Source organism: Ambystoma mexicanum, chromosome 6q, assembly GCF_040938575.1.
Source record: "Ambystoma mexicanum isolate Mex_15411 chromosome 6q, UKY_AmexF1_1, whole genome shotgun sequence".
NCBI lineage: Eukaryota > Metazoa > Chordata > Amphibia > Caudata > Ambystomatidae > Ambystoma > Ambystoma mexicanum.
The window spans coordinates 1,640,164,245-1,640,186,970 of record NC_090937.1 but is presented as its reverse complement, the minus strand read 5'-3'; the positions used below and the strand labels follow the sequence as shown (position 1 = coordinate 1,640,186,970).

Here is a 22,726-nt window from a genome sequence, read left to right as displayed (position 1 = left end):
ACCAGGAACTTGGCAATTTAAATGTTTTTGCAAGTTTCATGTGAACCCCACGCTAGACCAGTGGATAGAGCTAATAAGCGGGAGAGAGTGTGAGAGTGAGTGTGTGAGAGTGTGTGTGTGAGAGAGAGTGTGTGCGAGAGTGTGTGTGAGAGAGAGAGTGTGTGTGTGTGTGTGAGAGAGAGAGTGAGAGTGTGGAGAGAGCGCGAGAGAGCGTGCGAGACAGCGTGAGTGTGAGAAAGAGAGTGAGAGTGTGAGAGAGTGTGAGAGAGTGTGAGAGAGAGCGTGAGCGAGAACATATATATATATACATATACATATATCAGGAAAAAAAAAAGTAAAGAAACCGCACTCTCCGCGAGCCAAATTAAATCTCCAGAAAGAAAAAAAAAAAACTCACATCAAGTAAAGATACGAGTAAGCAATTTAATGAATTAAAAAAGCCACAGCAAGGATTGAAACAAAAACAGAGGCAGGACGCCGTGGGGCATGGCCTGCTACACAACACATTTCACGCTCAACTGAGCGCTTGTTCATGTGTGTGTATATATATATATGCGCAAAGGAGAACAGGTGTTCCAGGGGTGATCCCCCACTATCAGAATAGAAATTGAAAGGAGATAGCTGTTCCTAGACAGCAAGAGGGGGTATTGAGATTGCGGTAGTGTCCTTTGTGAGTAGCCGACGGGGGTTGGGGTGATTGACGGGTATGATTGGAAAAGGGGTTGTGGGGATGTCTTCCACACTGGGAACTTCAGTGGACAGGGGTGTGTAAAAGTTAATGTTTTCCCTACAGTGTGTAGATCTCACAGGAAAATGTTGGAAAACACTATTAATGCGCTGTTAAATAATGATTGGCAAATCTACCATGGAAAGCCATACTTGCGATGTAGTCCGTTATGCTCAAAGAAGTATATTTTTTGGCAATTCTTTTCAATTTTAGATTCCTTTCTAAGCACACTCGACTCAGTTTTTGAACATTTTAGTCACCTGTAGGGCTTGTTCAGATTGTATTGTAATAAAAAGTCCAGTGTGGAACGAAGGAACGCACTTATCGGCTGAGAGAGTAGCACCCTAAAAGGGGAGGCATACCCTTTTTCATATCTGCAAAATTAGCATTCATAGTTTTTGAAATGTGATTTTCTAGTGAGGCCATCAAGTCCCACAGCAGTTTCAAATCACCCGCAGGCCGGGTTTCCCTGGGAAGAGGGTTAGAATGTTCCAAATAGCCTCTGATGATGTCGAGATGGATAGCTGTTCACATGGGAGACAGGAAGATATTATATGGCATTTATAACGCGCCTATACACAAGTGTTTCGAGGCGCGACGAGGCAAGGGAGGGGGATCAGAGGAAAGGCAGAGAACGATCTTACTAGGCCTGGTGTCATTCAGATCGCGCAAATGCATGGGAAGGGGGAAAGGGAAAAGTGTGAGGGGGAAGGGAGAGGGGAAAGTGCAGTACATGGGATAGTTGAATAAATAAGATAATAGAACGGCCAGATGGTGGCAAGTGCAAGGTAAGTGCTGACATAAGTGCTGGTAGGGGGACTGTAGGGATACAGAACAACAGTCCCCAGGTGCGGGGGTTGCCAGGGAGGCAGTGCAGGTGTGCAATTGGCAGGGTCTGGGCCCGAGATCAGAAAGGGTGGCCAGGTAACCATGCAGTTTCAACCAGGAATTCAGCAGGGGAGAGAAAGCAGAAGCAAAGAGGAAGGTTTTGGGGGGTTTCAGGGAGACAGGAAGGCTGTTCCAGAGGGAGGCCCCTGCCGAAGAGAGAGATCTACCATCAACTCATTGTTTGGAGAAGCGACTGACCCTGAGGGAGTTGGAGGCGGATGAGCGAAGAGCTTGAGAAGGAAGATATTTGGGAAGAGAGTTAAAGGTATTGCGGCCCCAGAAGGCCTTGTGGACAATGCAGAGGATTTTGAAATTGATCCTCGCAGCCACTGGGAGCCAGTGCAGAGATTTCAGTCCTGGAGAGATATGATCCCTGGGCTTGAGGCCAAGGACAAGTCTCGCAGTCCTGTTCTGGATAAGTTGCGGAGGGCGGAGAGTAGAGGCAGACAGATTTAGATAGAGGCTGTTACAATAGTCCAGCCTAGAGAGAACCAGGGCTCTGGAGACAGTGAGCCTCTGGGGGAAAGAGAGGAAAGGAAGAATACCTCTGAGGAGGTGTAGCTGGTAATGTGACTTCTTAGAGACGTCAGAGATGCGAGGAGAGAAGGAGAGTGTGAAATCGTAGATGATCCTGAGGTTTTTAGCCTTGCAGGTGGGAACAGGAAGAGGGCCAAGAGAGGCCGGCCAGAGAGCTGTAGGGAAGGAGGAAGTGGGTGTGTCAATGAGTAAAATCTCAGTCTTACTGGCATTAAGGCAGCAGTCATTGGCGGCACACCAATCCTGGATAGCAGACAGACAGTCACAGATGAGGGAGGAGAAGAGGAGGCCGAAGGTAGCCTGAAAATGAGCTGGGTATCATCCGCATAGCAATGAAAATTGGAGCAGAGAGCAGTGATGCAGTGGGCTAGCAGTGCCAGGTATTGGTTGAACAGCCAGGGAGAGGTTAGATCCCTGGGGGACACCACAGGTAGAGAAAAAGATATCGGAGAGGAAGGACCCAAGTTGGACCTGGGAGGGTCGGTTGGAGAGGAAAGAGGTCAGCCACGCCAGAGCCTGATCAGTGATACCCAGGTTATTACGGAGACGGTTGAGCAGGATGGCATGGTTGACAGTACTGAAGGCAAAAGAGAGATCAAGCAAGATGAGGACACACAAGGTGTCTGAATCAAGGTTGGAGAGCAGGTCTTCACGGATGTTCAAGAGAGCAGTTTCCGTGCTTCTGGCAACTCTGAAGCCAGACTGATGGTTGTGAAGACAACAAACAGATTCTGTGTGGAGATTAAGCTGGGAGGTGGCCAGTTTCTCCAAGAGCTTGCCCAGGAAGAGTGTGATGGAGATTGGGCGATAGTAAGCCGAGAAGGAGCGGTCGGCAGAGGGTTTCTTAAGAAGGGGGTGCACAAGGGAGTGCTTCAAGGGGGATTGGAGGACTCTAGTGGCGAAGGAGTGATTGCAGAAATCAGCCAGGGCAGGAGGTAGGGAGGCGATCAAGGCAGAGTAATAAAGTTCTGCTGGTCGTCTCAACTGTTTCAATCATCTAATTCTGTGCTGTGGGAATTGAGGGTGGATTGTGATGTCACAAAATTGTAATTGAGGGTGCTGTGTGAAGGTTTGTGGACCCAATGATCCAGCATAAAGTACACAATTGTATAGGGGTCCAAAGTGCAAGAACCAATCATTTTTGTGTGGGGAGATTTTTTCTATGTCGCACGATCAGAAAAGCCAATTCTTTAACGGTGTATAAAAGATTCAACTTCAAGGGCGGTTCATGCAGTTCTGTTCAGAGTTCTGCTTGAATTTGCTGTCCCAGCTGCGTCTGGGGACCTGAATACTTCTTGCACCGGCGTACACTTTTTTTGACTACTTTTGTAATTTTTGGTGAGTGCTACGAGGTGACCCCCGATATCCCTCGGAACTTTCCAGATGTTCAGCTTCGTCACAAACACTACAATGCTTAGACTGTGATCCCAACCCCCTCAAGCACGTTATTAGTTTTTGGTGAATCATTAAATAGTGCAACATAGCAATTCCAGTATTCTATTTTCATTTTGGGGTGTCTTCATCCAGTCGCACGTATATTTCTCCAGTCACTGACAGAAATGAAAGAAACAGAATTGTATTACTGTTTCAGGGAATTTGCTGCTGTAAGCTTTAATTGCTGCTAATTCAAAGTCCAAACCACATGTTTTTGGGTGCAAGGCTAGTAATGGTAGATTTTCTTTTACAAATATTTCATTGTAGACTTTTTCCATTCAAAATTACTCATCAATATATATACTAATGGAAACAATTTGCCATCAATCATTCCTTGTATGCTATACAATTGTTTAAAGGGCTTTGGGCAAGATTGAAATGTACCGTCAGTGCATACTGCCACCCAGTTTTTTGAAGTTCCCCTTGTTGCAAAATATCAAGTACCTGTTCTCACTCCGTTGTTGAATAGTAAAAGAACCTTCGCCATGATGTATTCATTTGTATTCTTCTAGTAATATTAAATCATGTATCAATTTGATTTTGGAATTTTTCTTCCATTTTCTTTTTTCTGAAGTTCATATAAAATGTGTCTTATTGATTGCGATGTCCAGTTGTAGTCTTTTCTTTTTCTGCTCTTTAATTCTTTATTTTATTTCTATTTTACTTCTATTCGGACCACGATTATGGTCTTGTATGAATTTTATATTTTCAACCTCTGTGGAAGATAATACTGAGCACATTTCCATCAACTTCTGTTGCCTGCAGTACTCTCATGACTATATCAATAGCCGCTGTGACTGAACTGTTTTTGTATTTATATTTTGCCATTTCACTTCTTTGCGTTATTCCTGCTACAACAAAACATATTTATTTTAATATATATGATGTATTGTGTTTATTTTACTGATTGTCTTTTGTTTTATCGTATATAATTTCTGTTCACTCACTGTTATTCACATTTTAGGAACATTAGACTAGTAAGTAATGAAATGCATCTCTTCAAATCTAACTAACGATTTCAATAGTTTTCCGTGTTTCTCGTTGTCAATTGTCTACGAAATTGCATTAGTTATCTATTGCAAGAAATCTCGCAGGATACGCCTCTAGCCCGTCTTCTGGAAATAGAGAGCTAATGAGCGTTGAAGCCATTTTCATATCTGAAACGGTCTCCTCTGCATATTTGCCCACATGCTCGCTATTATATTTTCTTTTGTATGCATTGTTTTGTAATTGGAGGTCGCTGTTGTCCGATCTCCAATACGTTACCAGGATTGCGTGGAAGCAGTGCAAGGATGTTTATTTGCAGCGAACAGTTTATGTCTGAAAAGTCGGACCGTAACAAATTTGGACTGCGAGCAAAACACATAGAACAGGCTGGGTGTGCTTAGATATAACTGTTTTCAGAGTGGACTACACACTCTCTTTGGAAGTCTGTCAGGAAGAAAAAAGTTCTTGATGTGGTGATGTGAGTCACATGGTGCCTGCGATGGAGTGACGCAACTCCATTGTGGTGAATAAAACGGGAGTCACCGCGCATGCACAGACGGAGCCTGGACAGAACGCACGTGTGTGTGTTTCTGTGAGGGCCGGGGGCTACCATGCTGCAAGGCCGTTGGGTCTCACAACAATGGCGACAAGGAGGTCGCTCTTCTGGATCCCACATGTGCGATGTGATCAGCTATGCTGTCGGAGGGGTTTGTAATGCTCGTTTCGTTCGCTTCTGTGAAGTCCAACAGAAGGAAAGTGAGAAGGGACTTATAATACCATGGAAAAGGAGGTGGCTGCTTCCCAGCTAAGGAAGTGCACATGCACCTCCAGCACAATTTTTGGAGCACCGGAAGGTGCATTTTGGAAAAAAGAAAGGAAACTGTGTTTTCTTTCCTCTTTTTCTTCCAATGGAAGAGGAGATTGGATAGTTTTTCTTAACACCTTCATCCTTAATTTATTTGACTTGCATGTTGGATGAACCCGCTCCAGCCGCAGCAGGATCCTATGCCGGAATTTTATGTTTATGGGGCCCGGCAGCACTGGGCCCCAGATGGAAGCTGTGGCTGAAACACCTGGAGATGTACTCAGCGGTTTGGGATGTGGACGAACAGGCGAAGAAGTCAACACTACTGTACGAGACTAGACCAGCGGTGCTAAAGCTATTTGAGACCTTGAGTCAGGCAGATGGATCCTACAATGCTGCAAAGAACTCTGAGCGACCATTTCATCCCATTGGTAAATTTGGACTACGAGAGGTTTGTGATGTGCGCAGCCAAGCAGCGGGACGAGTCACTCGACTCATTCCATGGCAGGCTAAGACACATAGTAACCACTTGGGCTCGGACTAGTGAGGAAGAGATGGTGCAAAACCAGCTGATTCAGGGATGTGCCTCAGGGAAACTGCCAGGACTCACCCTGGCGAGGATCCTTGAATGGGACGATCCTATGAGTTGGCGAAGCCATGAGGATGGCGAATTTGGAGGATGTGTGCGCCATCGGATGTGTGCGCCATCGGATGCCAGCAAGGCGTCAGAGGGGGTTGTCGAGGAATGGGTTCCCAGGAGAGACAGGGGGCCGGAAACGACTGCTCAGTGCACATTGTGTGGGTACGACCTCCCCCGTGCAAATGAGTGCCCGGCAAAAAGGAGCGTGTGTGGGAGATGCGGGTCAGTCTACCACTTTCAACGGATGTGCAAAGCCCCAGGGCCGGTTGCCACACCACACCGTGAGGTCCCGCCAAACTGGGTACCTCTGCTCAGAGACGTTTCCCAAGACTTGCACAGGTGGACCAGGATGAGGATAAGCAAGTGCATGACTCAGACACCGAGAATGAGGAGGAAGACTTTCTTTATTTCCAGCCTCAGTGACTTCAAAAATATGGAAGACAGCTGATGTGCAGTGTCAGTGAATGGCTGCGAAATCCCTGTCTTGATAGAGACTGGGGCGTTGGTCAATATAATGTCAGTGGAACATTACGAGGGCCTACCAGGTCCACCACCCCTAGCAAAGGTGAAAGTAAGGATCTTTACATTTGGCGGCAAAAAAACACTTCCCACAAAAGGGGACTTTGTGTTTAGAGTGGGGCATGGACCAAACACCATCAAGGTGAGATTCTTTGTAACCGATGTCAGCAAAGACACTCTCCCAAGTTGTGCTGCAGCCGAGGACCTGAAGGCGGTCAGCTTTGCGTATGGGGTCTATGTAGAAGATACCCACGAGCTGCTGCAGAGATTTGAAGTATTTGTTGGCGTGGGCAAGCTAAAAGGAAACCCCGTCAAGCACCATATAGATGAATTCATCCGCTCCGTCGAGTAGCGCTGAAACACAGGAGGGTCCAATTCAATCTTAGGAACCAAGTGGACAAGGAAATTGAATGACTAGTCGACATGGACATCATTGAGACGGTGGAGGGACCAACACTGTGGGTGTCACCAATCGCGGTGGCCCGCAAGCCAAAACAACCGGATTCAGCCCGGATTTGTGTGATCATGCCCCTTCCCAACAAGGCCATCAAGCGAGAACGTCACATCACGCCCACCCACCGTTGCGGAATTACAAGCGGCAAAGCTTTTCTCTTAGCTGGACTTAAGAGCAGGCCATCAACAGGTGGTCTTACACCCTGAGTCGCAATACATCACAACGTTCCCGACCCACAGAGGCCTGTATAGATAGATACAAGAGGCTTAGTTTCGGTGTATCGTCGGCTGCAGAGGTATTCAAAAACATTTTGAGGGCAGTACTGACTGACCTGTGCGAGTTCTTCAAAGAGAAGATAGAATTCTTTGTCTTCCTATTCCAGCAAGGGGGAGTGTCACCGGATCCCAAGAAGGTCAAGGACATCAAAGAGGCAATACCTCCAGAGTCAGTCACTGAGGTCAGAAGCTTCCTCGGTATGGTAACGTACTGCGGACGCTTCATCCGGAACCTAGCGACACTGTCACAGCCACTGCGGAACCTGACCAAGAAAGAATGCACATGGCAGTAAAGCCTGCTCGAACAGAATGCGTTCAAAGAAATCAAGACAGTCCTGATGGCTGAAAGCACCACAGCATTCATCAATCCGGCCATGGCATCTGAGATTTTAGTGGACCCACCCCTGTTTGACCTGGAGCAGTACTGAACCAGCAGAACTCAATAGGAGATGTCCTGCCAGTAGCGTTTGCAAGCAGAGCGCTGACGGACACTGAGCAAAGATACTCCCAAATAGAGCGAGAGGCCCTGGCGGTCCTCTGGGGGGGCATGTATTTCGGGCTCTACATACTGTGAAGGCCAATGGCGGTGACCGATCACAAACCGCTGCTGCCCATTCTAGCAGGGTCGTCATCGAAGCCCCGAGCATACATCGAGCGATGGATGCTAGCTCTCCTCGAGTATGATGTCTCTCTGATATATATCGGCCAGGGTTAAACAATGCCGTGAATTATCTGTCTAGGCACCCTGGGAAGTCCAATGTGGAGGACACAGACATGGATGTCAAGAAGCATGTGAAGATGGTGGGGGAGTCGATTATACCAAACTCCATGTCAGTGCAGGAGATGGCAGAACACTCTGCCGACGACAAATGCTTCCGTCTGCTACGGGAAGCTCTCAATAAAGGAGACTGGAAATGGGCTCTCATGGGGGTGGACAGGCAAAAGGCGAAGGTAGCGCTAGAACAACTCTTGAAGGTGAGGAATGAGTTGTCTTTCTCCGAGTCAGGACTTCTGTTGAGGGGCCAGAAGATGGTGGTACAGACAGCGCTGATGGACAAGGTCATAGCTCTGGCACATCAAAGGCATCAATGGTCTGCGAAAACCAAGTCAAGGCTCAGATTAAAAGTGTTGTTCCCCAATCTGGAACTGCTTGTTGACAACTTTGTGAGGAACTGCATATGGTGCCAGGCTGCAGCCCCTCTGCAAAAGAAACATCACAATGAGTCAATGCCAAGAGGTACCAATCCATGGGAGGTGGTGCATATGGACTTTGGCTTGATAGGAAGAGAGAGACACTTTCTCGTGTCAATTGATGAATGGAGTCGATACCCGGAAGTGGAATGAATAGAGTCATCATTCGAGAACATCGTACCAGCAGTGGAAAAGATGTTTGCGGCCCATGGATTCCCAGAGGACGTGTGCACTGACAAAAGCCCGCCCTTCCAAGGGCAGAGTTTAACTTTCTTGGGCGAGTATGGAGTCAGATACCGGAAAATCGGTCCTCTATGGGCAGAGCGTATGGGGAAGCTGAGCGCTTCATGCGGACGCTGAACAAAGTGTTCAGGATAGCTCATGGGCAAGAGCAGTCATTGCCTCGGGCCCTCTACCAATTTCTGAGGGAGTACAGGGCGACTCCACACCGGTGAACGGGTGTGGCCCGCGCAGAGGTCATGTTCCAGAGATGCGCGCACGGCCTACCAGATGGCACAGAGAGAAAACCAGGAGTGATCGATGAAGAGCAGGTGGACGATGACCGCCGGAGGTGGAATGAGAGGGAGAACATCCGGAGGAAGCTGCGGCCGCCTGACATATCGCTGGGATATATATTTTTGGGAAAGGGCGGTGCGTTGGGGGCTGTGATCTTATGTTTAAAGTTTGTACTGCAAGAATGGCTTGGACCTGCATGGTCTTTGCAGTGAGAAGCTAGAGAATCTGATGCTTGCGGTCTCATTCAGAAGGGATGTGACCAAGTAGTTTGGGCTGGACTGCCCCTTTTGGGGTGGGACCAAGCCTGATTTGCATATGGTCTTTCGCCTTTTGTAATGGATTGGCAGGTGGAGAACAATGGTCTAGAGGGTTACCCAGAGCTGGGGCAGTGGTCATGTTTTTTTCAAAACATTCCAGCCATCAGCTTTTGGTTATGCTTATCTAAATCTCATCCATGAAAGGAAATAATGTCCCTCAGACACCAGCGGGAAGTGCTGAGAATGACTACTACCATATAGAGCTGCAAAGGGTTAACACATCTCTTACATACACACACTCAGTCAACAGGGCAAGAGGCAGATCAAGTGTAGGCGTTTTTAAATCACGCGGAGCATCCAAAGGAGTAATAGAAAGGACAGGGAGAAAGACAGGCATTAGGAGCACAGATTCATGAGCACGTGGCCAAGCAGAGAACTCTATACTTACTTTGCCATCTTTTATCACCTTCTTGACGGCTTCCAAGATAAGGTTAGAGTGATGGTCTAGGCTGGATAAAGTTAGGGAAAAGTCAGTACTTGATTTACAGAAATGGAATGGACATAGCTGAATTTACAAAGACTCTAAACGCATAATGCACGGGAGACTGGCAAACACAGAAACAGTGTCCTAACCGATGGACGTGCCGCTAAATGTCACACTCGCACATTGTTAACCAAAGAGACATAGTCAGGCAGCATATGACTTTACAGTGAAACAGCAAGTGACCCCAGAGTAGACTTCACAATTCACAGGGACCATTATAAGGACTCGGGATAGGGATCTAAATCAGACAGAGCTTGATAAAGATATTCAAACACTAGAAAGCAACCTTGCTGTAGGATCACTAGGCAAATCAATACATAATAATAATGGGTGCTGCCTTCTTACCATGGTTCCATTAAGTCCAGGTTCACTAACTGATGGAAGAGTAACTAGACTTTTCTCGCAAGGGATCCAAGCCACTTTGTCTATAATGTGGTTGCCTGCCGTTATTTTCCCCAACACATTATGATTCAACCTCCAATTTATTTAGACTTCTCCCTTATGGTGGTGAGACAGGAAGGTATCAATACCCAGAGGACAAATTCAGTTACCCCACACTGTTCAAACATTACCCCTGGTTTCCTTTTTTTCGTTAAGTTTAACAAATCGCATTTTCAGAAAACATGTTCCGAAAATGCAATTCACTAATATGTTGTCATCATAAACACAGCATCCCACTGCAGCACAACGACTACAAACGACTGATGACAAAACACGCAGTATTGAACCAAACAACAAAAACAAACCAAAGCTATTATGTTGGAATGCAGAATTCCTTCTACTCATGTATCTGTGTTTGTGTTTTGTGTATCCCTCCTATCAGCAGCGCTTAGTTTTGTCTTTGTCTTGTGAAAGGATATATTGGAATCCTGTCTGAGCGGAGATTGATCGCAGGATCTGCATGCTCGGCAAAGTGTAATGTGGGAAGGAGCCATCCTGGATCCTGTGTGACAGGCCTGTGCTGGAAGGTGGATTTCCAGGTTAGCATGGGAGTTACGTTTCAGGATCTTTTGGGCGTTTCTATCCAGCCAGAAAGGCAGGTTCAGAAGAGATCAGGGTGCAGGTCTAGATATGTAGGGTATATTTAACAATCCTCTTGAAGGTATGTAAGGGGGAGCAACCTGCTTGTGACCCCACTGCAATCCAAAGAGGAAGACTCAGTACTGGCCTTATGGATTTTCCTCCATGCCTGTCCTTTTTAGACATGGTGCAACACTTTCTGCAAGCATTGAGCAAAGCATACAACTGGGATTAAATCAGAAGCCTAAAATTCAGAAGGTAACTTGGATGGTATGAATGCAGAAGAACATACTTACTTGAGATGCCGAAGCATATTACTGGCAGTCAATATCATGGCAGTCGGGTTGGCAATATTCCTGCCCACAGCATGGGCAAAGGGATGTCGAGCTCCCTGTGGAGGCATAAAAGTCACACTTAAGAAAATATTCATTTACAAGGGTATATGTGGGACAGCTTTCAAATCTAGACAACCTAAACAGTATCAAAAATCACGGTGACAGACCTAAATCCCAAAACCTTCACATCACCAGTGACGTGTAGACAAGTGTTGTTGCTCTGCTATCGTGGCTTTTCTGAACTTTCCTGGGAGGATTTCATTTGGAAATGTTCGGAGCCTGTGCTAAAGTCTTATGCAGCAGCAGGTGGAGATTGTAGGAGAAAGAAGGGAGAGGTGAGAGAGAGAGAGAAACACAAAGAATAGAGCGTTTGGCATGGGACACAGAGGCGAGGAGGATGAGTATGAACAGAGGAGAGGTGGCGTGGAAAGGGATGAAAAAAGAATGACAAAGGCAGGGGAGAGCATGGAGGAGGGAAAAAGCATGAAAGGACAAGGGGAAGTGAACTGTTAAGTCCACAAGAAGCCAGGCAGGTAAGTGTTACAACGCTTCATTACAGTTACACTTATTATGAGGCCCTTCTGCAGTAGAGATCCTGGAAACTGCCTGATGCTCCATGGGTACAGTCCTTTATCTCCTTAGATAGAACTCTGGGCCAGGTTGCCATCACCCATGCAACCACAATACATTCCACGCTGCCTGGGCAACTGGATACATATTTTACCATGACCCGGAGTATGAAGCCTGTTCAAGATGCTGACTTAAAAGATGCGCACTTAACTATATACAGAAGTTGAAGCCTATGTACAATTTACACTAAAGTTAAAAGACACTCATCATGGGTGGAGCAAAAGGAAGTGGACAAGAGAGTCCCAAGAGCGACATTAGTCCTAAGAAAGCTCTTACATTGGGGGAGTGGCTTGAAACAGAGATTTTCTAGGCACAACAGGCAAGGTGGCAAATTACCACCAGGTGGTAGTGTTGTCAGAAATGAACTCGACATCTGCGGACTCTCTATGAAAACACCACCAGGGAAATTCCCTTATCTACCCTAGCTATGGAAGTCAATAGGGTGACGATTCCCCTTGGCCTACCAAATCAAACCCACAAAGGCCTGGCAAAGTTACTGGAGTCCTTCCCAGATGTTTTCTCTGAGAAAACCAGAGGATTTTTTCATAATACCAAAATATTGCACAGGAGGGTAACGTGCATGAAACCCTACAGACTATCGGATGCATGAAAAAAAAGAATCCTCAAAGAACCCGAGAAGATGTTGAATATGGGGGTAATTGAATCTCAGGGTGAATGGTCGTCCCCAATCGTGGTTAGTGGTGAAGCCAGACCAAAATGGCTCATTCTGCATATATTTATGCCGGCTGAATAAGGTGTCCAAATTTGACATGCACAGATTCCTCATATTGACGAGCTAGTCAAGACTCTGCGTCATGCAAGGTTCATCTCAACCCCCGGACATTACAATAGGCAGTTGGCAAACACCACTTGACCTAAATAAGAAGACGACTGCCTTTTCAATGTCAGATGGGATATTTCAGTTCACGGTTCTGCCTTTCAGGCCGCATCGCCCACCTTCCAGATGCACATGGACCGAGTCCTGGAACCATGTCAGAGATTAGCAGAGCCTTATCTGTACAACATCACGGTCCATAGTGAATCTTGGAAAGTACACTACAACATATCCTTGCAGTCTCTAATTGCCTGTGGAAAGTCAGCCTAACCACAAATCCGGCAAAGTGCCATCTAGTGGAGAATTCAGCGAAGTACTTGGGCTTTCTGTTTGAGAACGGAAATCTACTTCCCCCATAAAACCAACTTAGAGGCTATTCACAATGCTCCCTAAAGGACATTATAGCTTTCCTGGGTTTGGCAGGGTACTATCAGCACTTTGTTTCCAACAGTTGGGACAACCCAGCACAAAAAGCCTTCGACAACTAAAGTCCTTGAGATCCCTTAGCGGGATTGTCAGGCTGCATTACGTTCTGTGTGTTTGTAATATTGCCCTTCTGTATGAACATCATGGGACTGATTTAAAAAGTATTTGTCAATGGGATTTTTGCATTTAAAACACTTGTAAATCAGGCCCTTGTCTCATATCGCCTCCAGAGAGTTGCATCCTATTACAGCCAACAGTAGCTTGCTCATCTTCTCTACATCATATTTCACCACCACTACAGAGGACTATAATTGTTACCGGTCATGACCCAATGCTGTCATTACATATCATTGTTCTGCAATTAACAATGTTTTTTTGCCAACTGATAGGTGCACATATGTCGGGTGCTGTGCAAACAGGTGATATGCACCCCCAAGCCCCTCCAAAGAGAAGGAGAAAGATCATGCCCCTGTCGCTCTGCATAAAGACAACATAGGGAAGCCGAAGACTAAATCCTGCGAGTCCGGGACGCAAGTCTGATTCTCATTGAGAGCATCAAAGCCCTCTAACCGACGAGAAACAACGAGGAATTCGACAAGTCGAGATTCCAGCCCTTTGAAGAAAAAAAAAGAAATCGATAACCGAGACAATAACTGGGTCAATTCCATCAAGGCCATCGGAATCAGAGCCGTCAACGTCTGTGTCGAAGTCATCAACGATACAGTCGAAAACAACGTTGTTGACTTCGAAGACTTTATCAAAGCTTTTGAAGCCTACAACGACACAAATACTTTTTACAAGCCTTTGTCAAAAAGAATTTCTTTAAATCCTTAACATCAATATATGTGTCAGGACTGGCTGGGTTAGTAACAGGAAGAGTAACAGGATTAACATTGTGCTTTCAGAGCTGGCTGGGTTAGTTGTGCTTTCAGAGCTGGCTGGGTTAGTAACAGGAAGAGTTTGTACATAGAATTAACATTGTGCTTGCCCAAGTCAAGATGGAGCGAAAGAAACTTAATCTGATTGGTTAAAGGAACAATGATATGTTTGGTTTGCCTGATTGGTGGAAAGGACAATGGGTTTGATTCTTGGGAGGTGAGCAAGATTCTAAACTGCCTTTCATCCATAGAAATTCAGTGGCTGGTTGTACATTAGTTAAGCTCCTTAAGTAAGGCCTTTTCAGAGCTCAGAAAATCTACCAAAGAAGTAAGAATATCGTTAGCTGATCCAGTTTCAACAAGAAGACATCAGGTGGGATCGTTCTTTTAAAGATTTTAAGATTGTCACAGTGAACTTTCATTTTCTTTTATAAGAAACCTTAAAGAGTTAACAAGTTTCAAAATTATTTGAGAAAAGAGACATTTACAGTTAAAGTTATTATAAGGAAAACAAGCTTGAAGATTGTGCGTAGAAGTTTAAAGTTAATTAACTGCGTGTAATGTTCTTCAAGACTGTTTCATGTGTGAGCGAGCTCGCAAGTCGTCGTTTACGTGTTTTTGAAAGCGCGTGGGTATTCAGAGCGATAGAGCGCGTGCCCAAATGAATTGCGCGAGTGAATTTTAGCACGTGTACATTTTTAACGCGAAAGACGTTTCATGGGAAAGCGCGTGTTGGTTTGCGATAGAGCGCGAGTCCATTTTGATTAAGCGCAAGTTGTTTTTAACACGTGAACTATTTTACGTGAATTACATTTCGTTTCTCTGCGTGAGTTCGGTAGCGATAGAGCGCGAGTCCATTTTAACTAGCGCGTGTGATTTTTATCGCGTTTACGTATTTTTTTCACACACGCGGGTTTGGTAAAGAATCGCGTGTGTATTTTAAACGCGAGGACAATTCTTCACGTCTTCTGATTTCACGTGTTTAACGCACACGCTTATCAAGGAAGAAACTATACGTTCTTTGTGTAAATAAGGAAACAATTCACACGCAGAAGGAAAGCAGGATTCCAGAAAGTTAAAGAATATTTATTAAATGTAATTTATGCAAATGGAATTCAATACTTCGGAGAAAGACTGCATTTTATAAAAGCATTTAAAACTACATAGAGTTAAAAGAACTTTGAAGCAAGAAGAATATCTAGTTCTGAAAGGTGGTTGCAAGGGCCATCACTTTAGGATTCTAAAGAGACTTGAGTGGCTTGAACTATATGCATTACACAAGATATTATTTACAAGATATTCCACACAGATTATTAGCCTCTAAATCTTTTACTGAGGTTTAAGAGGTAAAGAGTTTAGAGTTTATTTAGAATAATTTTAGAAAAGAAGTTTATATTATCATATAAGTAACCAGGTGTATTTGTTTACCACAGATACCAGAGCCTACCAGAAGGTTGCAGGGCTGCAGTGTCTCCGTTGTTATTTTCTCCAAATTCCCCTTTCCCTTTCTTGGGTTTTCAGCTCAGCTTATATTTAAGGGTTTAGAGGTGAACTCCTGGTGAGGGTCTGTGGGGCCAGCATCAGCTCCTGTGGAATTCAGTCAAGCCGGACCCTGACAATATGAAAACCATGAGCCTTTTGATAATAGTCCGACTTTAGATTTGTACGAAAATCTTCAAAACGGCTAGTGGTGTAGGTACATCATCAGAATTAGAATTTGAAAAGCCAGACCCCTCTGACCATGCTGATGCATCATATAGGCAACTGATGAGCAAGGAAGTGGAATTTTTTTAAGGTGGACTAGGCCTGCTCCTCCATTTGAGCAAGATGATTTGACTGACATACTGGACCAAGGTCCACAGAGAGATCCAATTTTACCATTTCATGTTGCTCTACAAAAAAGGGTTACTTCAAATTGAGAATCTCCAGAAACAGTTTCTGCAGTCAACAAAAACTTCTCTAGGAAGTACAGGCTATCCAGTAGTGACCCTGAATATTTGACTAAACATATACAACACCAGAATGTTTAGTGTGCCAGGCGGCCACGTCCACTAAATCTGCATACCGTACTATTCCTCCTGACAGGGATGACAAACGGGTGGATGCATGGGCACGGAAAATCTTTACTGCTGGTCGCATGGCTTTGAAGTCGGCAAATGCCAATTGTGCCTTGTCAAAGTTTACGTTCACCCTGTGGGATTGCATAGCAATTGTGGCTGACCACTTTCCCGACGGTTTGCGGCCTGTGTCTAACGCGCGGACATCCAGGCCCTATGTTTCTGCCATAGCTACAAAATGGCTCCCGTTTATATGCGCATACTACATCTAAACATCTACAATTCGCATAATATTAGGTCTGTGCAGGGTCTCTTAGCACACCCACCTTCCCCCTGGCACATCACAGGTTTCTTCATGGGATTCACCTCACCCTAAAGCGCCTAGGGGGTGGTGTCACACCCCTGAGTATCGCACAACTCCTTCCTAGCCACGGAAGCCAAATGAAGTAGACTTCTCCCACCTTGGTTGGCACAGGGTCCTGATCTTGAGAATACAGGTACCACAAGGCAGCCAAAGGGGGCGGGGGGTTAGGGAGGGGTTGTGGAGAGGTAGGGGGTGTTAGGGTAACTGAATAGAGGGTTTGGAAACTTGCATAAGGATAGGGAATTGGGAAGAGAGGGAAGAAACCTACATATTTTTGCAAGCATACACCTTGCACCACCTGAATTATGAACCTTTCTTAATTAAGATTCACCCTGCCTCCTGTCGTCCTAAATACACCTGCTAAAGGAACAAACACAGCACATGGAACGTTATTTATGGCCATGGATAACGTGTAGCAGCAACATGGGAAAACATCAACATGAATATGAACACAGTGTAGGACATGAGCTCAGTGTGCAAAGGAAATACCAATATCACTCTTCTGTTATGCTATCTACAGAAGGTACATGTACAATGGATTGAGCGGAGGTTTTCAACTACATATGAAGCAAGCAAACAATAGCAGATAGCCCCTAGTCTAAGTGTGCCAGAGTTCCACAATTATGAGTCTTCTGTAGCGTGCTATGAGCAGATCACGGTCTGCCAATTAATCAGTAATACGAGCAACCTTTCATCTCCGACCCCCTCTTTGAGCCTGAAAAGTCTCCGCACTCTCAGTTCAGCATATTTGCATTACAAATAAGGATTGAACAATAGTTTTCCGCACTCTCAGCACAGCATGTTTATAGCACCCAAATGAGATTAGCAACGGTGCCTTTTACTTCCGTAAAACATGAAAGTCTGCAGTTCAAACAAACACGCACACTTAACTGAGGCCTGGGGGGTGGGGGGGGGGGGGGAAGAGGAGGGTCTTGCCAGCACCACCCCCAGAGGATGCGTGTTCCAGCGTTGATGGCCTCCCCGCTGCACGTCTCTTCGTGTCTCCGTGCCTCCAGAGACAGTAGAAGGGAACACCCTTCAGTGATCAAGCCTGACAACCTTAGCTGCAGCTTAACAGCTTTGCTCCCAAAAGAACATGCTACACGCCGTCACCGCCGGGCCTGTAGTTCTGTGTCATCCACTGCCAAGTCTGCTGCCTGCCTCCACCGACCTATGCCTGCATACAAAATCATCAACAAGCGGCACGGGCCGGGTGAGGCTTAAATGCACTCATAATTACAGGCACCTTTGTCAACTGACAGTGCTCATGGGAAATGTAGTTTTGCAGTTCTTTTCCAGCCAACAGCTCGTTGTAGCTGCCGTTTCACCCACACTGAACCCTTTTTCCTTACAGGTGGGATATGTTACATTAAGTATAACCTAAGGCAGATTTATTCTAGACAGCCTAATAGCAGGTTAGGGGAAGCAATACCCAGTGGGGGACAATCATACATTTATCGCCTAATAGGAATGGTAACGTGAAGCCAACAGCATTACTTTTGGGAAGAGGGGGACCCAATTCACAGGTGAGTAAATTAACGTTACATCTAGTTTCTGTTAGAATTGAAAAACAGTTTCTAAGGAAAGTAAGAGTTTACATATAATGGCACAACATTTCCAAGGTAAGTAACAAAACCTTACATATACTTCTACAGGTGGCAGAACGCTTTCAAAGTACTTAAGAACTGTTGTAACTGTCCACTCTCAGAGTTGCAGTTACCAACGCACACTCTCTCAAGTAAGTACTTTTCAACACTTGTTATTCTTTTCAAGACAGAATCCTTTACCTATCCAGTCCTTCCCTATTCAAGTGCATGAGTTCAGTCAGGGGTAGAAGAGGGACCATAGGGGTCTAGGTGCCAGCTGTAGGCAGGGTGAGGTAGGCTTCTGTTGCAGGTAAAAGTCAGAGTTCTGTGGAAAACTGTTCAAACAAGTAGTTCACTTTAAAATTAGTTATGGTCCAGGGACTTCAGAGAAGACACTGTAGGAGGATTCGAGCAGTGGGCCTGGGTGAACTGGATGAGTGGCCTCCAATCACAGAAAAAAAACAAAGCTTTACAGAAATCACAAAGGCTTATGTCAAGTAAATACCGCAACCAACACAGTGCCTCAGCACAGAAGAAGAGTTGCAGCAAAAAGACGACAGAATCTGCAGCCAAAAACCCAGTCGATGGATTCCTTTGTCAAGAAGACGGAGACAGGACTTTGTAAGGACGTTTGCAGCAGGGGTCACGGGAGAAGGCACCAGGCAAGAGTTTCCTCATGGCTGTATTGGCTCTGTAGTTTTGGCGCCCTTTTCAGGAGCCAGAAGAAGACGGAATACTGGTCGGATTCCCGTCGCTTGCAAGGTGCAGCACTCTGATGAGGAGACTTTTTTCCGACTCAATGCACGTCTCTGGAGGTCCAGCAGGATGTTCACAAGGTGTCCGCAAGATTCAGAATTCTGAAGACTGTGCACCGCATAATGGCTCAAGGACCCAGGGTATTGGGTATTGCAGCATTGCAAGGTCGCAGCACTACGTGGAATGACTCAAAATGCAGGTCTTCTTGAGTCTAGTGGATCACACCAGGCTTTGGGTCATCCGTTTCAGGACCCCCAGGCCGAATGGAAGGAAGGGTCACATCAGGCTCTGGTTACACAGCAGGCTTTCCAGTTGCTGGGAATCGCTACGGCCTTCATTCTTCATCTTCCTCTTCGGTTTCAGCTCCAGTGGTCGACTACCTCTTCAGCTTCCAGGATCTGACTTTTATGCAGGAACTAAGCCAATCATACAGCCATGCAACATTCAAACTTGGGGCTTTGGCAGTCCATTCAGGACAACCAGCTTCCCAGTTTGAACGGGATTCTCGCAGCCATGCTGGAAGACAAAGGGCTACGGAGTTCTGGACTCCTCCCTCGCTTCCTGCCTTCACAGACATTCTGAAACCTGGGCAGGGAATCCACAGGATTCCTGCTGAAGACAAAATTGACACAAAGGATTATCCTGCCCTGGAGGTCAGGGAAAGGAACAAGAAAGGACAAGGAACACAAAAATGGCGAAAAAAAGACAGTGGCCAGTTTGGTAAAATGAGCACCCATGGGTGCCTTTACCGGGGCTGTGGAAAAAGCCTGCAGTAAAGGTGCACCGAATTAGTAAAAAGGTTCACTGCCACCAGCCATTAAAGGTAAACTTGTCCCTGTAACAAAAATGTTACAGTTAAAATCACAAAGGGGATACCATTGCACCTCCCCAGCACTCCACGGTGTGCAGTCATAATGTCGACAGTCAAAATGTCGACAGTCAAAATGTCGACAAATAAATGTCGAAAAACAATAATGTCGACATTTTTCGATATTTTTTCGAAATTGTGTACTTATTGTAAGAATAAATAAATAAATGAATAAATAAGTAAATAAATATATAATAGATTGTGTTGAGTATGAGGGGTGGGAGGGTGGTTGGAGGGGGTGTGGGGGGGTGGCAGGGGGGTGTTGGGTGAGGGGGGGTTGGTTGGGGACCCCCCCCAATAGTAAATGATACTCTTTTCTGTTATTTATTGAAAAAATAAATAAATAAATAAATATATAATTAGAATGTGTTGAGTATGAGGGGTGGGAGGGTGGTGGTGGGGGGTGGCAGGGGGGTGTTGGGTGAGGGGGGGTTGGGGGGGACCCCCCAATAGTAAATGATACTCTTTTTTGTTATTTATTTATTGAATAAATAAATAAATAAATATATAATTAGAATGTGTTGAGTATGAGGGGTGGGAGGGTTGTGGTGGGGGTGTGGGGGGGTTGCAGGAGGGTGTTGGGTGAGGTGTTGATAGTTTAAAGGGTTTATAGTCAATGTCAAAAAAAAAATGTCGACTTTTTTTCGAAAAAATGACTTTTTACATTATAAGTATAGGATGTCGACATTATTATTTTCGACATTTTTTTTTCGACATTTTTGTCTGTCGACATTTTTTTTTCGACATTATGACTATAAACCGCACTCCACATAAGGTTCGGGGTGCTGGTTTCACGTAATAAAATGTAAAAGGGATCCAGAGATCCTTTCTTCCCTTGGGAACAGTAGTTCTCACAAGGCTAGCCAGAGAAAGTTAAAAAGAGAGCACCAAAGGAAACCCAGCAACAATAGGCAGTATGTGCCACAAGTTGTCAAAGAGGATACAATTAAAAAGACACTAGGGAGAGTCTTAAAAATGCCAGCCATAAAAAGAGTAAAAGACTGAGGGCCTCATTACACATTATGCGGTAAACCATGGTGCTATTAGCACCATGGTTGCCGCCGGTACCATACCGGTACCACCATGGAGAAAAGGGGAATTATCACCCCATTCCAAGGTTGGCGGGGCGCTAATTACCCCTTTCTCCATGGCCCTTCCCCATTCCCATTTTTGCCCCATAGGGCTCAATGGGAATGGGGAAGGCGGTAATTACGGTACCGCAAATTGCGGTACCGTAATTACCTTCAAGGTCCCTTTGTGGGTCCCTACTTTAACGGCTGGTAAAACCAGCCATTAAGGTTAGAACCCACAAAGGGACCTCGGAATAATTTTGACCATGCTAGAGAAAGGTGCTATAGAACCAGCACCTGTAGCAGAGAGAAACAAGGGTTGGTACTCCCCAAACTTTCTAATCCCGAAGAAGGACGAAGGAATACGCCCCATCTTCGACTTAAGAAACCTGAACAAGTTCCTCAAGAAGGACAAGTTCAAGATGCTTACCCTTCCTCAGATCCTTCAGGCCCTCATTGGACCTTCAGCATGCTTACCTTCATGCGTCTATTCATCACAAGCACAGAAAGTACCCGAGGTTCGCAGATAACGGTTCTCATAATAGAGTTCTGCCATTTGGGCTGACCTTAATTGCGGTTGTGGCAGCGAGTCTCAGGAGAGGGGGGATTCACTTCTAACCCTACCTGGACGATTGGCTGATCAGGGCCCGTTCTCCAGAGCAAGCCCTGGAACATCTCAGCATCACCTGCCACTGTCTCCACAGACTGGGCATCTCCCTCAATAAAATAAAATAAAAAACTAACAAAAACAAAAAAATACATGATACCATCACAAAGACTCCAGTTTATCAGAGTTGTACTGGATAAATCCAAAGATCTTGCCACCCGAAGTGAGGTCTCAACATATTCTGCAGATGGTCACCAAATTCCAAGGTGCCCAGCGTCTTATGGCCTTTGACTTTTTGAGGTTGCTCAGCCTTATGGCATCCTGCATTTTTCTGGTGCCAGAGGCTCGCCTGAGAATGAGATCCCTTCAATGGGCTCTCAGGAGACAATGGTCCAAATTCTCGGGCAGGATGTCAGACCTACTTCAGGTTCCAAACAGAGTTGCACAGGATCTCCTATGGTGGTCTTGCAAGGACAGCATTCTGAAAGGAGAACCTTTTTGGCAACGATGGCCGGATAGAACAATAGTTACGGATGCCTCGCTGGTGGGGTAGGGTGCCCATGCCAACAATCTGACAATTAAAATAAAAAAAATCAGCAGTTGTTTCTCACCATCGGAGTCCAAACTACACATCAACCTTTTGGAGCTGAGGGCGATCAGACTAGCGCTGAAGACATTTCTGCCCTCTGTACGAGGAAAGAATGTCCTGATAATGACAGACAAAATGGTGGCCATGTGCTACCTCAACAAGAGAGGTGGTGTAGGGTCACTACCACTGTGCAGAGAAGCAATGCAGCTCTGGGGTTGGGGAATTCAAGAAGGAGTCTCCTTATTGGCAGTTCACCTAGCCGGAGAGGAGAACACGGCGACTGACGCTTTGAGCAGGCAGAGCACAGTCTCCCACGAGTGGGAACTAGCCCAGGAAGTCCTTTAGGAGATCTTCACCCTTTGGGGAACCCCTCAAGTGGATCTGTTCGTGACCAGTTTCAACCGAAAGTGCAAACTATTCTGTTCCAGGGAATTTCCCCCAAGAGGAGCTCTAGAGGATGCGTTCATAGTGGACTGGGAATTTCCACTCCTGTATGCGTTTCCTTCAGTCCCAGTCATGCCTCACTTGAGCAGGATGTTGAGAAAGTTCAGGAAATCCATGATCCTAATTGCTCCGGAATGGGCCAGGAGGATGTGGTTCCTGGACATGTCAATCTGCCCTCCAATACGTCTTCCACAAAGAGAGGACCTTCTCTCGCTAGAGGCGGGTCGGGATCCCCATCCAGAGGTCCAAACACTAGGCCATCACGCATGGTTTGAGAGGTTGAGATATAAGGATTGGGACCTCCCGAATGACGTAATAGAAGAACACGTTACTTCTTACCTGGTAACGTTCTTTCGATGGGATGTTCCTCAGACGTATTCCTTATCTTGATAGACTCCCATAGCAGTGGTGTGTAACTGGAGGTGGGAGTAAAATTGCCATGTTTCCCTTCAAGAATGAACAGAGTGCAACACAGCTTTGCCAAATC

At 45.7% G+C, this 22,726-nt stretch overlaps 1 protein-coding gene across 2 annotated transcripts in view; it reads right to left on the bottom strand.

Moving 5' to 3' along the window:
• Positions 1–22,726, bottom strand: part of IDH3B (isocitrate dehydrogenase (NAD(+)) 3 non-catalytic subunit beta) — a 455,202-nt gene that overhangs the window by 152,635 nt on the left and 279,841 nt on the right. For both annotated transcript variants that reach the window (XM_069632420.1, XM_069632419.1), the window contains exons 10-11: positions 11,091–11,185; positions 9,679–9,739 (exon numbers count right to left, since the gene is read on the bottom strand). In XM_069632420.1, coding sequence (XP_069488521.1) covers positions 9,679–9,739; positions 11,091–11,185 — 156 coding nt within the window. The remainder of the gene's footprint in view (positions 1–9,678; positions 9,740–11,090; positions 11,186–22,726) is intronic.